This window comes from Aulostomus chinensis, chromosome 11 (genome assembly GCF_037954235.1).
Source record: "Aulostomus chinensis isolate RoL2024-O1b breed Wild chromosome 11, RoL_Achi_v1.0, whole genome shotgun sequence".
NCBI lineage: Eukaryota > Metazoa > Chordata > Actinopteri > Syngnathiformes > Aulostomidae > Aulostomus > Aulostomus chinensis.
Window position 1 is genome coordinate 4,145,782 of NC_141330.1, and position 21,719 is coordinate 4,167,500.

A 21,719-nucleotide genomic window follows, 5' to 3' on the forward strand; every position below is an offset into this window, starting at 1 on the left:
GTATTTGCAACCATTTAGAGTACAAAGTACTCAAAGTAGAGATCAAAGTTTTGAGCTGCAGTCCCAAGTTTGAGAAAACTGCTAATCTGGTTCTTCTTGTGGAGAATTGTTTTTCCTTTTTTTTTGGTGTTAATTCGCTGGTTTATAGTTTTGGATTAGTGTCAGAATAATGCACAGGGCAACAATTACAGCAAATAATATAAAGAACAGATTTTAAAGGGAAATGATCTCAGGATGTCTGTATTTTGTCATACTTGTTGACATAACATGGCCCTCAGAGCTAAAAGGTAGCTGACCGCTAGTTAGCTTAGCACAGTGAATGGAAGTGAGTGGCCAGGTTAGCATACCTCAGTAAGACGTCTATGTACAACACAATCATTCCGCAATGAATGCTTATACACAACCATAGTTCTATTAATGCAGGCAAATGAGGTTTTGGAGTACAGTGTATTTGATGACTTCTGCCAAAGGTATGCTAACACTTCCCATTCACTTCCATCCACTATGCTAAGCTAACTAGCGGTCAGCCGGGTCTCAAAAACACAAACGGTTGTTGGCGCCGTGCTGTCGTAACAGGGAGGAGTACGGGGCTGATTCCTGTGACGGGAACATCTTCTTCAGCTATTCAACCCGTCTTGAGCTGAAAACGAGCCAAGTCACGACTCGCATCCTGGAAACAGACGGGAAGTGATCGAGTCATCTCAAGGCTGGTGTAATGAACAGTGGTAACAGATAAGACTCCTAGTGACAAACTGTAAGACGAAACATGGCTAAGGTCCACGTACTGGACGGACAAACATCTTCATGTGAGCAAGGAGTTTAACTAAACACTGAACAAAACCCTCGTTTGTTTTACTACTCAAACTCCTGTTGAAAGTTGGCGGTCGGGATGTGCGTTGGTCTTGTTTGGCTCTGGTAATTCGCCTCGGCTGAAACAAATGTTTGCAAGCAAACAAGGAAGGACTTTTTCAAACCAAATGAAGCTGATTTTCAGTGGAGTATTTTATTAGTTGGAGCACATCTGGAAAAAATATTAAAGTTGCCATAACTAACTTTTTATGGGTTGAAAGGAAAAGAAAAGTGTAAAGTTAAGAGTTTGGGGTGAAATGCCTGGTACTCAGAGCACAATGACGCTCTTGGCACCCTGACACGAGAAGACCCCCACCCCCACCCCCAAAATAAACACAAGGTCTTGATGTCAATTTGAAATGTTCCAAAATCCAGTTGTAGTTTCTTCTTCTTCTGCTGTTGCTGGTTGGGATATTTGGGGCTGTTCCTTGCACATCAACAGTGTGAATACATCATCCTGTCTCGACTCATCAGAGCCGACGTCCCTTTGCCAGCCATGACCTTATTTCCAGACATGTACACACAAATAAAACTTTGCTATTCCACGGACATGTTTGTATAGTTTTATAAAATAAATCTTATTTCCAAGTGTACAATAATAAAAGGATGCACTCTGCAGAAAAAAGGTAACAGGAAACTCCGTATGTACACATAGTATAATATACTATTTTGGCAGAGAGGAACATGAACAGGTTCAGGATTGTAAACAACTCTACTCTCACGTTCTTGTTTTTTTTTTTTTGTGTGTGTTTTTTTTTTGGGACTTTTCTACTCCCATCTTGTTGCAACAACTTCTAGTTTCTATTTGTTCCCTTTTTACATTCATAGCTCCAATATTGTGCTTTATGAAATCTCTCTGGTCTCTTCTTCGTCACGGTCCACCGAGGACGTGTCACACGTGGCATCAAGATGAAGGGCAACAAATCCACTGTAACATGAACAGCAGGTAATGAGAGTTTAATGGCACGATGTGGAGATTCAGTTCATGGACTCTGACAATTGTTAGACACGTTAATTTATCAATCTTGTTATTCTCCCTTTTCCTGGTTCTTTTTTGCTGTGTGTTAAGATTTGGCATTAATACCACGGGTGTCCATGATGGCAATTCAGCATCAGATCGAAAGAAATGCCCAGGCTTTCAGAACTAACACCTGAACTTGTTCAGACTTCAAATGAATCCCCTCCAGACAGCTGGACATCGTGGAGACGGGTGTGTGAGCTGGACCAGGGTGGGACGTGTCTGGAACTCTGGTGCTATTTTATGGATGGTTAGAAGGCAGAAGGCTGTGAGAGGTTTCAGCTGGGATACAGGAATGTTCTGAATGGAATGTGTGTGTGTGTGTGTGTGTGTTTTCACAATAGTGATGCCAAGAGGAGAGGATGGAGAAAGACAGCGTTCTAGCTCAGGTGGCAGGAACAGAGACGAGGTCTGAGATCAGGACTTTAGTTGTCCTCATCAGTGAGCTCCTCCTCTGCCATGGCCTTCTCAGGAATGGCCTCCAGGCTGCGTCTGCTCTTTGACTCGGTGGAGCCGCTCACCACTCGCTCTTTACTCAGGTTACAGGTGAGTGCGGCGTAATGGATCTGCTTGAGGTTCTCCTGGACTTCACTCCTGGCGTGCTTCAGTAGGTCTGCCTGGCCCTGAGGGGAAAAGACATGAGAGCAGAGTGTAAAGCTGCTTGTAGACATTCCCTCCTAATCGTGGTGGCACATTTAAATGCTGCTCCCGTGTCTCAGTGTGCAACATGCAACAGCTGATTTTATTTGTACACTAAATTTCTACCATAATACTATGATGACTTATAGAACCTCCAAGAACACTTCCAGCATTCTCGAGCTCTCATAACTTCAGAAGTACAGCAGATACCTGTGTGGTACTTTCAGGGGTGAAAAATACATCTCAGCCCTGTTTAAAAACTTCAGTACCATGGAATTTGTCATAGTTTCATTCGCAAAACAGCACCAATTTCATGTTAAAAGTTACAGTGAGTAACAGGACCAAACGTTGGTACCAGGATGTGTGGTTGTCTGACAATTCACCAGAAGAAACCTGGGCGGAAAAAAAAAAACAACCTCTCCCCATGTGGGGGAGGGGGTGAAATATAGGGTTTAATTTGACCTACATTTTAATATCAACCTCGTCTTTTAGCCATTAGCCACAAAGCATTATTGATTTGGTTTGAATAAATATTGTCAATATAACAGGAGGAATGGATCACAAAAAGGCACGACTTGATGTATTAGCTATTATTAGACTTTTTCCACAAATGTATCATGTTAATGTCGTTCTGGGACTATAACTAACAGCACAGGATAAATAGGGGAGTGGTGTCCCAAAGTGGTTTTGCAGACGAGCTCCTTTATCGTCTACCGCATTAAAAACATTTGGATATTAGCCATTATTCAATCCTAATGAACTCACTGGATGAGCTTGTGTCTCTATATACAGTACAGAACCAGCCTGCCAACACTAAGATCCATATCAGTTGAGCCCCCAGATTAAACAGACGTAACACACACACACACACACACACACGCACGCGCGCGCACAAATTTGGCAGCAGAGTCACACACACTTGCTTGAGGACAGTATAAACTCTTCCGGCGTTACGCGTGAGGTTGTCTTAATTAACGTGCAAATACTACAAACGCCCGTGCAGAAGATCATTCATCAGTGGTTGGCCTTTGTGTTTACAGTGGAGGTTGAAATGAGAAGAGGAGGAAGAAGAGGAAGGGAAAAAATACCCTCCTGCTTTACAAACACACAACGTCCTACTAGGAAGACAGTTGGAGGTAGTGTGTGTGTGTGTGTGTGAGATTCCAATACCGTGACACTCGACCTACCTTCAGTCTGAGTAATTCATGTTTACTATGAATCTAACATGCTCTATTTCTGTTTATTTCCCTAATAGACACTCATACTTGTACACATGGAGAGAGATGTGTGTGTACACATGCTTGCTGATCTGTTCTTAGTCATGTTCAAGAGGACTAGAAATCAGTGAAATACAATTTACGATTAACATTTTCTTCACACCTCTCCATGCTGTTATAACAAGCCACATGTTACCAGCCCACAATATAAAAAAAAAACCCTGCACATCTACTACAGCCATTACATCCCTCTGTCATGCAGGCATGTGACCGCAATCATGTTTCAAATTAGAGCAAAGTGGCAGCTGCAAGTTCCTGAAACAGGACATTTAATATAATACAGATATGAGAGTAGAGCAGCATTGTTGTGTGAATGAAAAGCTCACCTTCAGTATGGTGATGTTCCACGTGAAGCTCTCCACCGCCTTGTGCAGCTTCCGTCCCTTTAACCCTTCCTTCACCGCCAAGTCATGGAGGTTCTCATGAAACTCCATAGCTGAGGGGGACAGGAACGAGAGTCACGTTGGACTACATTTCTGTAATTGAAGCTGGTTTGTGAAACTGACAAGCGGATGAAGTCTACGAGATGTGACTGGGTGCTAAACTGGTTGTCACGGTGAGGAGACACATTAGAGCAAAGATCCCAGTATGTACTGTCAACATGTCAGTCTCCTGCAGCAGAGAAGAATCCCCCTCTCCTTGGTGCATGCGTGCAGCCTAGTGGAGACCACACTTGCTGTTACTGTCACGTCTTGTGAAAGTAGCAGGGAATTTCTGACAAAATATAAGAGGCGGTGCAAGAATTTGTAGCCTGAAGAAGCCAAACTGTCAAACTGTGCTGCCATCATCTCTCATAATGTCGTTAAAACAGATCTGGTGTGGGGGGGGGGGGGGTGCACTCTGAGTTTTCAGAGAAAAATGGAAAAGAGGATGGGAGCACTTGGACACTTTCCTGATCTGGAAAGCCGTTTCAGCCCAGTGGGTCTGTCCTCACTGATGTCATTCAAATGATCTATGACATCACGGGATAGTTTCTCCCACTAACAGCACATATTTCTTCCAGAAACAATGAACACCTGAGCACTAATAAGTAAATCAGAGATTACAACACCACAGCTGACAACAAACAAACCAAAACAGTGATGGGCCCATGAATCGCTGGGGGCGCCAGGCTCACTCTATGCCCCGCCCACTGCAGCGTGGAGACTGGTCGGTGCGTGTCACACAGGTAGCTGCAAATCTTTCAAGTACTCACAGAATCTTTACATCAAAACAAAGTTTAAAACTTGTTGTTTTTACTTCTCCGCAGTCATTTCTTTTAGCGATGCAAGGCACTTGATTTTTTTTTTTAAATTACTGATGAAGTCATGCCTTCAAAAGCGAAACAAGCGCAAACACTGTGAATATGAAAGAGTAACGATGGTGAACAAAGACGAGGCTACAGCAAAACTGGGCAAATCAAAACAGCATCCATCACACCACTGCTGATTTATTAGAAGCTCATCAACATGTGCTGGGACCAAGCTGGTTTTATTGTGGTCCCTCGTTTCATTTACTCATGAAGATTTTGGGCTGGATTTCTTTTTTTTCCCTGTTTACATGGTTATTAAACACTTGAGAAAAAATTTGTGAAGCTTGCATAATTTAGTTTATGACATAAGCCACGCCCACCTCTGGTCTTCTGTCTGAATACAGGTACAGAACAGGATTACACGGATCCTGATGTCCCATTTAGAGGTGTGACAACTGATTCCTTCATTAACCCAAAGACAATTAAATCAACAAATATTTTGATTACAGTATAATAATATCAACCTTTTTTTCAAGAACCAAAGTGGGTTTTCACACTATTAAATATCAGGATCGAAGTTGCTTTTTTGCATTTTGGACCGTTGGATGGAAAAAAGAAGCAATTTGAAATCCTCACTTGGTGATCTAGGAAACTGCGATGAGCATTTATCTAATTATTTGACGCCCTCGTCCGGTTACACCCCTGACACCCACCCGCTGTTGTGCTTATCTTCGCTGTGCCGTCCCTGTCCTGAAGGAATACTTGGCTGTGCATGTTTGTTTCCCTTCAGCAACACCTTGATTCACAGTCATAAATCCAAAATCCACATCCTGAAGTGAAATGTCAGGGAGAGGAGAGTAAAGAAAAAGTGGCACATTGCAGAGATGCATTGACGAGATGTCAAAAGTAGGAGGGGGGGAAGACAAAAACAAAAACGCTGAGTCCAAACGGAAAAGGCGATGCAAGTCAAAGGAAGAGAAGAAAACAAAAGGCAGGGCTGAGGTAACAGCGAGGCAGGACGAGAGGCAAATGGAGAGACGTGGTGTAGGAGGACAGACATGACGTTCTTTCACTGTGGATTAGCATCAAGGCATCAAACAGAGGAGGGATTTGTCTCCTGTAGAGCTTTCCCACCTCCTCTCTTTTATTTCTCCTTCGCATGACTGGGTCTGAGTGAGGACATGTTTAATGTTGAGTGTCCTTAACAGAGCCGCGCTGACGGTGCAGCAGCAGGCGACTTCAGTCTGTCAGAGAAAAAAATACAGAAAAGGGGGGGGAGTAGATTTTCTACAACATGGGAAGCCTGTAATGATTTAACACTCTTCTGCACTGGGAACTCCTCCTGACAACACACACGCATCTGCTTCAAGCTCTTGCATCAACCAGTCAGTCTTGGCTCCTGTTGGTGCTGTTGCCATGGAAACATGGCATGCACGTGAGAGAGAGAGATCCCCTTCATGTGAATCGCCAAAAAAAAAAAAAAGGTGCAGGTCCAGGCTATTTTAAAGGCTCTCAGAAGTTTGCTAGCAGACCTCCGGTGCGGGAAAATAACTCCTGATCATCCCTCAGCCAATTACGCCACAGCATCAAAACCACAAATGCACTTGCACTTTTTTCTCCATTTCCTGTGTTACTCTCGATTTGTAAATGTATTTCACGCTTCGGGTTTTGTAACTAAGGAAGTGCTACCCATGTGTCTGTGAATCATGACTCTGCTGGAGAAGGTGCAAGGCTTTGTCTATCACACTTACTGTGGAGGTTGCCTAGCAACATTTTTATGGAGTCTGGCAGGCAGGAATGAGGGAAGCTCATTCTCAGCATGTAAGACTGATCTCTGTAAGGTAATGCTGCAAGACGCCGGTGTACAGTAAATACTGACGCTCTCGCAGCACGTAATAGAGATCAGCTGACATTAATTATTTCCATGATTGATAACCCTTTCAGCTAGATATGACTTTATCTACTCAGAGCAAAAAATGCTCTCGGTGGAACCATTTATCCGTGATTTATAACTGACATCCTTAATCTTATCAAGAGCTGGGATATGTGGTTGAAAAATGTATCAAAATTAAATGTTTCCCTTTAGTCAATATTGATAACTGATACATATTAATGACTTGTTTTTTTTTTCCTTAATAAAAGATCAAATGAAGAAAAAAGATTGAATAACACTAGAGCTGACCTTTAAAGAAAAAAGCACGATTTTGTTTTTAATTGTCTGCATTCGTGCTCTGATTCAACAGTTTCCTGCATCAAAGCAGACGCCGAGCGTAGCCCTGACATCAAAAATCTCCATTATCTTTCAATAGTGGTGTCTGTGACAGCAACTGAAGTGGAGAGCTCTCAATCAAGAGAGAAAACAAATTCTGAGAAAACATGAAAACCTGTTTTAAATAAATAAATACTGTGTTTATCAGAGTTGGAGTGTGATGTGTGCTTCTTATTTGAACACTGAACCATGTTTTAGTTTCTGAGTTCTCATTCTGTGCAAACAGCACCTGAAGGCAGGGCAGGGACAGCCACGCTGACATCACCAAGAGGTGTCGCCATGTTTGGCACAGTTACATAATCAACGAACAATTAAGTGATGAAACAAAAGAAAGGCACTCCAGTTTGTATAAGAAGGAACCCTCTAGCTATGGTTTATTTACAATCAAACCCAGTAACTTAAAGCAGTGGCTGTGAAAGACCTTGGCTTAGGATCAGGGTTGGGACTGTCCAGGAGGACGAGAGGTCCTGATAAGGTCAGTGTTAATGGTAGAGAAAGTCTCCAATACTGAACAAAAGCCAGCTGTGCGCACGCACACACACACACACGCACGCACGCACGCACACACATACACACACACACAGCTTAAAGGACTGTAAATCCACATTTTAAACATAACACTTAAAATTATCCAGTCCCTCTAAGGTGTTTCACAACAATTTTCCCCCTTCTGAGTTTGCATCCCTGCCCCCCATCCTTAAGCAGTTTTTGTATCGATTGCTATTTATTTTTTATTTTTTCAGATGCAACAAATCTTTATTGCTGACCAATTCTTTGGGAATTAAAAAGTTTAGTATTCTGCAAAATGACAGTGTAGCTCCACTCTGCTCAGCCGTATGCCATAATTTATCAGTTGGCATTCAAGAATACGTTCTGTTCTGCTCTTGTCAGTCTGCAGAGGGCTCAGCCATCCAGCTGCTCTGAATACTGATTGGAGCCTTAGCGAGCGTTGCTTCAGAGAAGTGACATCCATGTTTGAGCTGCAAACACCTGACTGTGTGCTCTGACCCTGCTGGGATTTCTCTCTCTCTCTCTTTTTTTTTTTAAGGGGAAAGTGGGCCTTGTCTGAGCTGATGTGATGGATTATTCACAACTTTAATAGCTATTGCTGCTGGAAAATTCCACTTGCTGTAAAGGGGGAATTGGGTTTGTACTGACCCAGTTTCTACACAATAGACAAGTACAAGAAACCACACAGCATGCACACATTGAAACACAAACATGTACATGAGTGCACCCACATACACAAGGACACACACTCGCCACTGGGATGAAGTTATGTCAGTTCAGGATGGAACATAAATCAATGCTCAAGTTCACCAGTGTGCCATCTGTTCTATCCTAGTTTTAATTAGTGGCTGTTGAATGTTGTCCAGCTGATTTTACATAATCAAATACAATGGTGTTTCTAGACAAAAAGCTCCACAAAGATTCTGTGGATGCCACTGAGCAAAGGTTTGTGCTTTCACTGCTGTGCTGTTTGACTATTGTACACAGGAAGGATTGACTTGGACAAGGTGACATCAATCAAGGCTAGCACGTACGTAGTGTATAGCACAGAGAATAGTTACATCACATCCTGTTGTTTGTACAGGCACAACTCCCAACCCCTTTAAGTGGTAAACCCATGTAAACAATGAGGTAAAAAGAGATCCAAACGCATCGCGCTCAGGCTAAATACTCTAAATAATTGAAAGAGATATTCATTTATGTCCCCAGAAGGATGATCAACAAACAGAAGCAGAGCAGCACAACAGGTGAACACGCTAATTTGCTCTCAGTGAGTAATAATGAGAGCAAACTCTGTACAGATGAAACAGAGTCATTCTGAGGAGGAAACACAACAGGCCGCATTCATGAAATGATAAGATTCATTCAACCATAAACTCCTTGTTCAAGACAGTCAGGTAACATTTTTCAGGCCTGGGGGATTGACAGCAGTTACAAATAGCCTTCAAACTTTGTTTCCTGTCTGTAAGATTAAACTGATGATTACAAAATCCCACTGTGTGTAAGAACATTTAATGACTGAGCCCACAATGTGACCTGGGCCGCTTAATCAACTCTCCTCTCTAAGTGAAAGTACACACTCCTACACAAACCAATAACATATTATTCATAAACAATGACGCAAAATGTCAAAAAGCCTGGTGAAACACTGGCATCTTATGAGCTTAAAAGTTGAGCTCTGCAGTTGTGTCAGGATGCCCTCTTATCTAAAACCACTCGCCAATCAGTTTAACAAAACATGTGACTCCAGCACACACAAATCCAGTCGAAGAATGGTGAAGATGTCTTTTCTGCCTGTTTCTGAAATAACTGCACTTACATCTGTTGTTTAGCGAGATGCCATTTTCTATTATGTTTTGCGTGGGACGACCTATAACCTTCAACTCCAGAGGCAATCAGTGGCTACATAAGTGTCAAGGACAGTTACAACACAGTCCTGATTTCCAAAAAGGAGGGTATCCAGACGTAACTGCACAGCCCACATTTCAACTTGTGGGATCTCACCAGCCTAAACAGACATACGAGTGTATCAAACATTTGGGCAATTTGATGAAACTGGAACAAGCTAAGCAACAGACCAAAACGATATTGTTAGATTTTCTTATGGTTTTTCTTTTAATTTTGCATCATTTTGGGCAAATTAAAGTGCATCGCCTATTTCTCGGCCGAATGTTTTCGACAGCAAACATTAGCGTACTGTTTAGTCGTACATTGAGAACGTCCCTGGCTCGGCCCCCATCCCGAAACAGTCAAACCAAAAGCCAGCACCCCCGACCCCCCACTCAAGATGCATGTTCACACCAGACCTTAACAGGGAAATCTGAGTCACCTTGGACAGACTTCTTCTCTCCGATGCACCAAGACAATAGACAATTAATATTTTATAAGTCCTCCATCTGGAAACCAATAAAGCTGAGCCTTGGTAATGATGGTCCATTTTTCCTCCCTTCCACTCTAAATTCCAGCAGGGTTCCTCAGTGATAAATCAGCCTTCAATGCTACTTAGATGGAATTCAGGGCCAAAAAACGATGCATTATGAAACACATTAAAGTCACAATTTTATTTCGTCTCATTAACAGGTTTTACTCATTTTGGTCTAGACTGAAACACTTTGTCTAATTAAAAGGCAAATGCCTAAAACAGAGAACAAGAGCACTGATAAAACATTAACGGGAGGAAGAGGACCGTACATCCTTTGACAACATCCGATCTGAATGTTCCATCTTGGGTTAGACTGTGCAAATTCCTGAGACTAGCAGAACCCACACTGACAAACTAACCAACCCAGACAACATCACGTCATTATGGTGCAAACAGTTTGTGTAGCCAGACATCCCACCACCGCACTGTGTCAACACAGGAGAAACGTTGGACACAACCTGTTATCGTTCTGCTGTAGGAGAAAGGAACGGGTGCAGTGATGGTGCCCTTGCAGTGGGAAACCTCTTTACTGGTACATAATTCATGTTGGTTGTATCTTTACAACTTTTCAGCCAAAGAGGCATGTAGGCCTGCCTTATTTCACAATCAAAACTTTGTATTCTAAGCATGTAGGGTGCTAGCTAGCTCAGAGTTTCTTGTTGATTCATGTAGCCAAAGGGACTGTGAAAACAGCAGCACACAGACAGCTTGAGGGGCGGAGAAAACCGGCTAAAATAATCACCAAATGAAGCTTCCTTCTTCAGCTGTTATTAACATTTCCGTGTTTCTCACATTCTGCATTGTAAACTGTTTTCTTGTCTGTAACAACATCTACTGCACGTCTGTCCGTCCTGGGTGAGGGATCCCTCCTCTGTTGCTCACCCTGAGGTTTCTCTGATTTTTCCCCTGTTAAAAGGGTTTTCTATGGACTTTTTCCTCAGTCGATGTGAGGGTCTGAGGGCAGAGGATGTTGTTATGATGCCATGTGAAGCCCTTTGAGACAAACTGTTTGTGAAAACGGGCTCTACAAATAAAATTGCCTTGCCTTGCCTTGCCAGTCTTCAGGGATGCACAGCACTGGATATGATTTGGATATGATATTTTACAACTTATACAGTAACTGGCTGAAATTTCCTTGGTATTACTGAGGAATAGTTAAAAACACATATAAAAAAAAAAACCTTTAAACCACACCATATCTTTAAATTAAGTCATAGCGGGCATTACTGGTGTGAGTAAAACACCACCACCAACACAACCACAGTGCCTCAAATAAAACACTGACTGGATCACATTCATGGACATAAATCAAATGGTAATTCCAGTTATGCAAATGCATCGAATCAGTTCCACCTAATTTCATGTCCAGTATTATATGGTTAAAAAAAATAAATAAATAAAAGGTGGTTGGAAACTTCACATGGAATCATACTGGTGGCCTTTCATTGGCTGTCAGGAAATACAGCCTTTCATGTTTATGTTTCCTTTGGCATGCAATGTCTCTAACCTGCTTTTTGGGTTTGTAGAATTCTCTCATAAACGACTTCAGAGTTCTCCAGCAGACTCTTGCTGGTCTGGATCACCTGAAAGGAGAAAAACATATTGTTTAAATTATCTTTTGTTTTCCACATCCGCAGAACTAGTATTCCACAATAAAGCAGTCTCCGTCTGGTGGCCGGGTGTCTCTATCCTGGGAGGGCTCAGAAAAACAAGCTGTTATTACAGGCACGTCAGTGGGCGAGGTTGCTGAATCGCATTTTTGAAAGCCAAAATTAGAGGGCAGGAGACACAAAGCAATTAGGGTGTTCTATTAAAAGTTACATTTCTTTCTTCAGGTAGAAACAGTGTCTTCCCCTTAGGAAAAAAATAAAATGTCAAAACACTATACTTGTGTTTTAACAGCACCTCTTCAGAAGAAAAAAACCGCAAATAACCAAGGTTGTTTTTTACAGCGAGTAAACATGCGAGTCATTTTGAAGCCCAGCATGATAGCGTTATCTGTGAAATTACAGCTGTGAAATTACAGATGCTAAGTTTAGCTCCTCTAGTTTTGTGCTCACTCTTAATGAGAGCCCCAACTCTGCTGACCTGCAGACTGCTTAAACTCTCAAGGTGGCTCTTAGCACAGACTCACAGGCTTTGGGAATCTAATTACATATTAAAAGCCAACTCTACTACGCCCTCCCCATGCCAACGCATAGAACACCCTTTGGTTTCCTTACATGAGGCTGACGGCACATGGGTGTTTGAGGAGAATAACGATGCATGCGTGGGCCCTCGCAGATAAGTTAGTAAACACTAAATGATCAGCGGGTGCCTGGGAGACCGACTGGATCCTTGTCTTCCACTATCTCGGTTACGGGTTAACTGTTGAATTCAGCCAGAGATGACATTGGAACCTGAAAATTACCTTTCCAGAGTTGAAATATTACTTTGCTCTTGATTTCAATTGGTGTGTGTTGGTCAGTGGGGACTTTTGTGTATGGATCTTTGCTGTAATTGACTTGTGCCTTCACTTGTGCTCCCTCTAAATGACTTTAGTGAACTGTAAGGTTGTATCAAAAAGCCAGGCTGCCAAAACTAAAAAGGAAGGAAAAATGCCATTTTATTTAAGCACAGTGTAAGCAAGCCACTCCATGAAAAAGAGGAGTGATCAACATCTTTACCCATTAGATCGATCCCTGCAGGCTGCCAGCTCTGTGTCTAGGCTCAGGGAAAAAAGAAGAGGGAGTGTAAATTGAGAGCTCTGTGCTCATTTCCTCAAACGTTGATGAGGAAATTAATGTTGTGCCACCAAACGTTCATAACATCTTATACGAGAGAAGGAACAAAACAAAAACATTCATGCAAAGCATGAAGAGTTTTCAAGTTCTTGCTATCTTGTTTAGCTACAAATAAGATTTCCAATAAGATGTCAACACCACTGTAATTTTCCCTTTCTTGTTACTGAATTTAGTGAATCTATAAGGACTTCTTCTCTCAACTACTAGGAGGAATGTGGCATTAATGCTATATTGTTGCTAAAATTGCTATAAAGACTTTATTGATAAAAATCAAACTTGTGTTGCAACACTGCATAATGACTGAATTGTACTTTACTGAAACATTGGCTATTTAAAATATACCTACAGTACAGTCACTGCATTGTTATACATTTTGAAACTGGTCTTAGAAGATAAACACTCTTGTTATGCATTTATTCATTTTTGCTATTTATTCATAACTTCTCTGCAACACACTTTGGTGGTGTTATCAAACCTGACGATGGGGTGGACAAAAACCCAACCCTAACAATCACAATCCTCTCCCCACCAACACAGTATCAAATCACAATTTCCAAAAGGGATTCATATTTTTCAGGCTTATAATGGTAGAGTAGTAGTAGTAGTAGTCGTCATCGTAGTAGTAGTAGTAGTGTTAGTATTTCACAATATTCCTTGACCTAAATTCAGATCTCTAATCCTAACGATGCCACCATGTGTGAAAAAATCAAGTTTGATCTTTGCTAGAAAAATTAATTTGATGAACTGAACCAAAGAGTGACCTCAAGAATCATGAGATTTTCAGACTCGTGCACCCCCACCTGCTTAAATGTGCTCTACGTGTAGGTGACTAAGTAATTAAATCCACAAGTTTTACTGAAACTTATCTTCATTTCTAACTCATTCAACATAGCAATTTTACACATGCAGGAGTATTAACATGCTGCCTTTTTGTTCTACATAGAGCGCTGCCACTGATAAGCTATGAAGGGAGTATGGACACAATTTGACAAAGGCAGCCAGTGAATCACTATGTTGTGTTAGAAGCAGTCCTGACTAAGTGATTGTGGCCGTGTGTGTCACGCTGCAGCTGCGTCTGAGGCACTTAGAGCTGCTGCGTACTCTGTGATTACTTCCCTGATGGGTGAAGAAATTACTGTCTCGGTGGCAGAAACAGCATGTTAAATGTGTTCAGAGGGACGTTCCATGGTACGTGGATGGGCTGTGACCCATTTACACACTGAAGGCTACCTCCTCTATGTAGTATTATTATCCCCAAACAAATGCTTGATCATTCTTAAACGTTAGCTCGGCAATACAGTCTTGAATGCAAAGGCAAAAATATACCAGGCACTAGCAAAGCAATGCACGTCTTTTGTTTGTGTATACTTTCTTGGTCTACGTGCTACTATTCTGCCCTCCAAATGGCCAGTATACAGCCCACAAGCAGTAGCAAAAAAAGAAAAACCCTCTGCTGTGACATTCTGCGCCCTTGTTGGGTGTATTTTTAGGGTAAAATTTGGGATTAGGAGGAAATATCTCACTGGGACTATTCTGACTGCTACTACAACATGTTATTGTGGGGACTGGTACCAAAACAAAGTTGTTGTTTTCTTTAAGTCTGTAGAATACCATTTGCAGGCCTGCGTATCTCAGCAGCACCAGAATACTTCATTTAGAACAGTATTTTGAAAAACATTTTCTCTTTAGTAAATATTGTCTAATAGGACAGAAATACATAACTCCAAATTTAACATGAAAAAGATATGGTTATTGCCAAATAAACAATGACTAACACATGGGTTTTAAAGCTCCCTTGGTTTCTAACTCATCTCCATCGGCTGATTGGGCCCTTTAGTCATCTGCTGTCAACAACAAACAAAATCCAGGCCATATTATCTAAGAACACAAGCTGGCATCATGCTGCCTCTCCACCTCTTTCCAGCACACAAACAGACGAGGATTGAGACCCAGATTCTATTTTTACCAATTAGGAAGTTTAAGCCTGGTTACTCCCAGTGGTAAATTATGACACAATGTGTGAATTTCTGATTGTACTGCTCTATACATTATTCATGAGTCTTTATGTGTGCTTCTGCTGCCCTGCAATGTCCTGCTCTCTGTTTCCTCCAGCGGTTTGCTGGTGATCAAGGCCTACAGCTTCCTACCACTTAAGCCCCTCCTTTAATTTATCTGATTTTGGTCCCCAAACACCCGTCACTTTCTCCTTTCTTCCCTCCAACTCAATTTCCCTGGCACTCTTTCCATCAGGACCAATTACAAAGCCCACCACTCCCAGTCTGATCCCAGCAGAAGGGTCACCTTAATCACTCTGTTTTCAGCATCATCCCCCTTTTCAGATGTTTATCTTCAAGTCCCGGCGGATCAAGTGTGCCATAAAAACACTTGGGTACAGAGAGCAATCGTGTTGTGGATTTAATGGTTTGCAAAACAAATAGAACTAAATGTCATTCAATAACCTGCTTTAAAGGGTAATTCCAGGATTTTTGGCCCTTTTTTCATGTGTTTGGGCTAAAATGATTGATAGGGAACAAAATTATTTAAATATAATTCCAATATTGAGCAAGAGTGCAATGACCAGTAACTCCAAAATGGCAGCAGCGCAGATATATTGGGCACTTCTCAGTGTCACCCTTATATGAATGATAGTATACACAAATCACTAAATATTCTTCTTCCAATACAATTCATGCCTTCAGATAAATACTCACCTAACAGCGTTCTCTCTATGCATAGTAAACTTTAATGTGTAACACCAAAAAAAAACTGCCCCACTCAGAGAACAGTGAATACAACAGCTAAGAGATAAATCTGTTAAAATGAATCACTAGATCTAAAAATTATTCAAAGATGCTTTGCATCTGCCGGTGGATATTTATAGGAGGGTTCTGCCTGGTAGTGGTGGAAAGTCAGCTCGTGTTCCAAGAGTCTATAATAATAAATTAAAAAAAACAAAACTGCATGTGTGAAGGGTAATGCCATTGTCTGTTAACAGCCTCAGTTCCATGTTGCATAACTTGAGAAAATTGATTTTATTACTTAACAGACCTCCAGCCCCATTACCTAACCAACTCTGTTTGTCCCCATTAAGTCCAGCAAAGCCAAGGTATTGATGTGATTTGAGTCCATACTGGTTAGCTCAGATGAATGCATGAATGGACAGCGCTGCTGGAAAATTCCCCTCAAACTGCTGTTCATATGTAGAAAAATTATTTTTTCTGTGCATTACTCTCTGCTTTGTATACTTTGACTTTTAACAAACTCTGGTTTACAAGAGCCTCATGTGACCTTATACATCTTACCAAAACAAAAGCCCTTACAACATAAAAATATGTTTTTATTATCTATATTTTATCAGTTCATAATGGTATCTATAGACATCCAAAGTCAAGTAAAAAAAATAATCTGATTGGAACTGAAACTGAGGCATCTCTGTGAAAAACCACACGTGTGCACGATTCAAGCACACAGGCCAGTAAACTGTTCTCAATGAGGGTGCCAATACAGACTCAATCAAACACAATCTAATTCTGTGGCGGTGAAGGTAAACTCTCATGATGACACAGTGTCTGATTCATCTTTTACATTGGTTTTTTTTTTTTTTTCCTTCAAAAGTATTGTGACTGTGCACACAAGAGGCACCTGTGTGCACCTAAAAGGGTACATATGATCAAGTGAACAAGTGCTCTCAAATACTGCTCACCATGTCATAGGTGGTGATGACTTTCTTGAGGACCTCTGGTAGTAGGCCCTGGGGCTCCAAGGTAGGATAGTGGTCAGTGAGGTTGAACACCAGGAGCGGGCTGTTGTCAGGTCCCATCAGTCGAGGGGAAAGAGCCAGGATGCACTGTTTCAGGTTAGCCACAGCTGAGAGGCCACACAGCTCTTTAAAGGACGCTATGGCATTCTGCAGAGAACAGAGAGAAACTGAGACTGTGCTTGCCTGTAGATGTACAAGTTTAGATTGGCATACCAAGAAAAACCTCTATCTGATTACACATTAATACCACACTGTTAAAAATACTGCTTTTATCGACATAAAATCTACTTTATTGCTGGCCAGAGTAGTAACCAGTGAGAGGAGGAAGTCATTACCTGTGAGTACTTGCAATTTAGCACTTGTTAGCTCCTTATGTAAGCAACAATGTTTTGGACCAAAACCAGAATCAGGTGGAAATGGAATGACACGCAAATAAAACCAAACCTTCCTGTTAAAAGTCCCACTTGAAACCTGACATAAACAACCTGAGGGACAAACTGACACAGGGATCAAGATGTGTCACAGTCTCAAGGCCAGGGGCGTGTTATCACACAATGACTGCAAAATAAACAGCTACCAAAATAGATCACAATATGGTGCCTTGAGAAACGCAGCATGATGCAAACCAATGTAGTGGTGAAGCTCAATATAAAAACAACAACAACCCAATTTGCCTTAAAAATATCACGCGTATGTGTTAAAAATGTAAATAGTGGCTTTGAATGGCATGTTCACCTATTGAAGCAGAAACTCTTCTATTGACTATTACATGACTCGACTGTACCGTTTTAGTATTTTAACTATTGCACAACACAGAAGAATCACATTAAATCTAATTCACTCCGGCCTGCTGGTTTTGTGCTTCCATTTCCAGAGTTGGACACTTTTTTTTTTTTAGATGTAGTAATTGCGGTTATGATCTTTATTTGACTCTGGTTCATTTTCTTCTGTGGGAAATTTTAGAGCAAACATTCACATGCAGTTACCACAAAGCATTCACTCACACGTCTACACAAACAAAAGGCAGAGGACACAAGAGAGTCAAATAGGCATTTAATGGGATTTTAATGTAAATGTCTCACCTGCACGTTTTCTCTGTAGTCTGTTGCCTCTCTCAGCGGCAGCATGGCTGTTTTGAAGACATCATCCACAGCCTTGATCAATAGCACTCTCATGCTGGCATACTCTCGACTCCTCTTGCCCTTTCTCACAGAGAGCCCCCTTTTGTGTGGTTTGCCACCTCCTCTTCGGTTGGTTATAGCCACATGAACAAACAACCAAGTATGTGGCAGAACCTCTCCTGTCAGAGATTGTAGGGGTATGTGGCGGAAACCTGGCTGGAGACACTCAAACGGAATTGTGTACTGGCCGATAAATTCGTCACCAATGTAGTCGTCATCTAGCACCACAAAGCGCACCATTGCAAGCTCTGGGAGGTTAATCTGAAACTCGAAGCTCTCATCAAACAGAGGGTTGTCCCCATTCTGGTTGACAGTTTTAGTCCTTTGTTCTGCACAGTCAGCGGGAATGCCATGTATCTCTACATATACATAGGGGTCTACGATGTCTCCTTTGGCACCTGAGCCTTTAGGCTTGGGGAAGTTTTGTCCACTAATGATTTTAATGTGTAAGAGCTGTGGAGAAACGCCAGGCACGGAATCTTTAGTGTTGGCACTAAAATATGAAACCTGCTCCCTCATGATGGCCGGACGCAGAACATAACCACAGTTACCATTCTGACGGAACCAGCCGATGTTCAAATCCATCATCAGGCCAGGAGTCTGGTAGTTCATTGCCACAATCTGGCACCCGCATTTCCAGAAGTCTTGTGGATTCATGTTGCTGGAGTCAATCCGCATCGGGCTGGGGTAAACCCGAGCTAGGAACTTCTTGTTATAGTTAACAAAGTCCCCTGGGAAGTCACTGGCACAGCGACTGGCAAAGACCTCATTGAAAGAGCAGAGCTCCCAGTGCTTCTGACTCTGGAAGGATGTTGGGAAGTCTTTAAACTCCACTGACTTGCACAAGGTGACCAGATCAGAGAGGTCCTTTGACAGCTGGAATTTCTTCGGTGGGATAGTCTGCTCTTCAGTGGACTCAATGCTCATCCTTTGAGACATTTCTGCCCCCTCATCCTCATCTGTCACCTCACCCTCTGAAGCGGTGCAATTGGTGCTCAGTTTCTTCCCCTTCAGCAGAATCTTTCCCTTCAGCTCAGAGGGAGAGGGGAGGTAACAGTCCTCAGGTTTAGGAGGGTCTAAGGTGATCTTATCTCCAAGGATCTTCTTCAGGTGTTGAAACATGACTCTTTGCTGTTTTAGAGAGCAGTGGTTTTCTAAACACAGTATCAGTGGAAACTCAGATGCAACAAAGGCATATTTATTAATGACGTCAATTACACTACGAAAAACAATCTGTGAGGTCATTGTGTGACCAGTGTAAATGACAGGTTCGTTATCAGGTCCATCCCACACATCCAGCTCTACGCTGCGACAGCCCATCTTGAGGGCACGGATATACCCCGTCACATCAGAGGGACCTCTGAACTGATCTTCTATAAGGTATGTGTTGTGGGATGAATTGATGTAATAATGGGACAGGGGCTGGTTCATGTCTTGGCACACTGTTTTTTGCTCAGGGTCAAATATATGGCACTCTGGAGACATAAGGTAGTTGGTGAATCCATCAAGAGAGAGCCAGCCTTTGAGTTGGCCCTCTTTAGATGGTTCATACTTCTGAATGACCTCTAAGCTGGTGTCTTCACTGACTTGTGCCATACCCTGCTCCGCCTCCAGGAAAATCATCAAGTCCTTTGTATCAAGAAATTCTTTGTTGCTTGAGAACTGAACAAAGAGAAAATAAATTTCTGGTCTGGTGCAAAGATCATGAAAGACCTCAATGAACTCCTCTTTTGTCACATGAGAGCCTACTTTGTCCTTCGCTTTGTGAAGCTCCTTGAACTTTAGTTCTATTTTCACATTTTTAAGTCCTGGGTTCAACTTTTTGACCAGCTGCACAGCAGCACATATTGTTATTTGTTTTCTGTTGTTACCGTCTGCTTCCTCAAAAAGTTCACCCAGCCAGGATGAGCGCATGTGGTTCTGACTGCTTTCTATCATGTTCAAGGTATGTTTCCCATAGGAGATCAGGTACCTTAGTCCTGTAACCCATATGTTGGCTACATCTGCAGTGTTTGCCACCAAGTCCAGGGACTCGTAGTTCTCTCCAAAGATGATCGAGAAAGCACAGTCCTCTGATATCTGATCATAGGTTCCGTTAGTTCTAAAAGTGTCTGTGTTTTTCCCTGTCCAAACCTCCTTGATGGATTTCACGTCAATTTTGGCCTTTTCCGATTCCTTCTTTGAAGGCTCCCATCTTAGGGACTGCATGTCAGCATCAAGGAGGAAGTAGCGATGGTAAATACGAGAGTTGGGCCGCACTTTCTTCAGCTCAGAGCCATCCACCATTGCACTGATACAGTCACTGGCACTGCTAATTTTCTTCTCAGTTGGCATGCTGCTGAATGATACAGTCTTCTTTCTTTCTTTACGCTGTCTTGAGCCATCCTGCAAAGGAATAGATAAATAAGAACGTCACTAAAAATATTTGAGTAGATACTGAATAAGAAGACATTCATAGCAGGGATGGGTATCCTACTTCGATACTTTTACAGCACCAACAAAAGTGCCTTGATACTGGCAAATATTAAAAGAAACCTTGTCAATTCAATCACAAAATTCAATATCAGCAAAGAAAATCTCTGTTGAAATTCATTTTTTTATGTTGTAAAACTGCTTTCAGATATAAATGGCAATATGCTGCAAACAGACAAATGAATCTGAACCATTCACCAAACATTTTGAGCAAACTGGTTTGTATTTTCTATGAATCATTTTTGCGTGGGTGAAAATGTCAAGGATTGAAAACTAAAACTGAGTACGATTTTTAACGTAACATGTAATGTCATTCTGTTTTGTTCATACGGATTTTAATCAGAATCTCCTCAGTCAAGGTAATTCAAGGTACTAGTACTATAATGTACTGCACACATCCGTAATTATTAAAAGTTTCACATTCTGGGCGATGAACCTGATCAGAAACGCTGAAAAAATGTTTTTTCTGCTGAGCTAAGCTAAATGAATATCGTTAATACATTTCTGGCACATGAAGAGTTAACATCCCAGCAGTGCTTGACTCATTATCATTAGCTAAACAAATCGAAAATAGTATGTTATCTTATGACACACCTGAAACCGGCAGGGAACAAAAGACAGACTTTGCGAAAACACCAAAGCACATTTTAGTTGTTCAGTACACACAACTGGCAGTATGACCCTGGGATTACTTTACGTAACGCAGGGTAAATAGGGTGAGCAACACTATTTGTTCTAATCAATAACTTAGAAAAGTGCTGTGACCACAACACTATATAACAGAACCTTTCTGCACAAATGGAAGTTAGTCTGAATATAAAGATTCCAAAATAAGCCAGTTCCACTTCAGTACGTTGAGTCTGATCAATGTGACTCCGTACCTAACGGAACACAGCAACAGAGCACAAGGATGTCTGCTCTGAACTGTTCGCATACTGGGTCCTTCCTTCCTGGCTCCCCTTTGTTCCCATGAAACATTTACTGAGAAGAATCACAGTAGTCACTTTGCTGGTTGACTTGAGGTACCTGTCACTGTACATTATGGAGAGGAAATCTCCCTCAGAGGATGTTGCCCATACAAATCGACAGCAGGCACATTTTTGACATTTTCAGTGAACCCTTTTTCCCTCCACTGCAGCAGCTTCCTTCATCACAAGGGCAGAGTTTTACATTTTGGGGTTATTCTAACCTCATTTGACAAGTGCAGCACAGGCCAACCATTATTAATCATCATGTGGCATATTAATGATACCACAAATACAAAAGAAATACATCATTTTATCCACGCAAGGATTTTGCCAAGTGAAG

General features: G+C 41.8%; 1 protein-coding gene across 1 annotated transcript in view; it reads right to left on the reverse strand.

Moving 5' to 3' along the window:
• Nucleotides 1-988: 988 nt before the first annotated feature.
• The window catches only part of plcl2 (phospholipase C like 2), a 34,372-nt gene continuing 13,641 nt past the window's right edge, over nucleotides 989-21,719 (reverse strand). The window contains exons 3-7 of the mRNA XM_086217798.1: nucleotides 17,841-20,324; nucleotides 16,702-16,905; nucleotides 11,723-11,798; nucleotides 4,110-4,219; nucleotides 989-2,490 (exon numbers count right to left, since the gene is read on the reverse strand). Of these exons, the coding sequence (XP_086073924.1) occupies nucleotides 2,293-2,490; nucleotides 4,110-4,219; nucleotides 11,723-11,798; nucleotides 16,702-16,905; nucleotides 17,841-20,324 (3,072 nt within the window). The 3' untranslated portion in view covers nucleotides 989-2,292. The remainder of the gene's footprint in view (nucleotides 2,491-4,109; nucleotides 4,220-11,722; nucleotides 11,799-16,701; nucleotides 16,906-17,840; nucleotides 20,325-21,719) is intronic.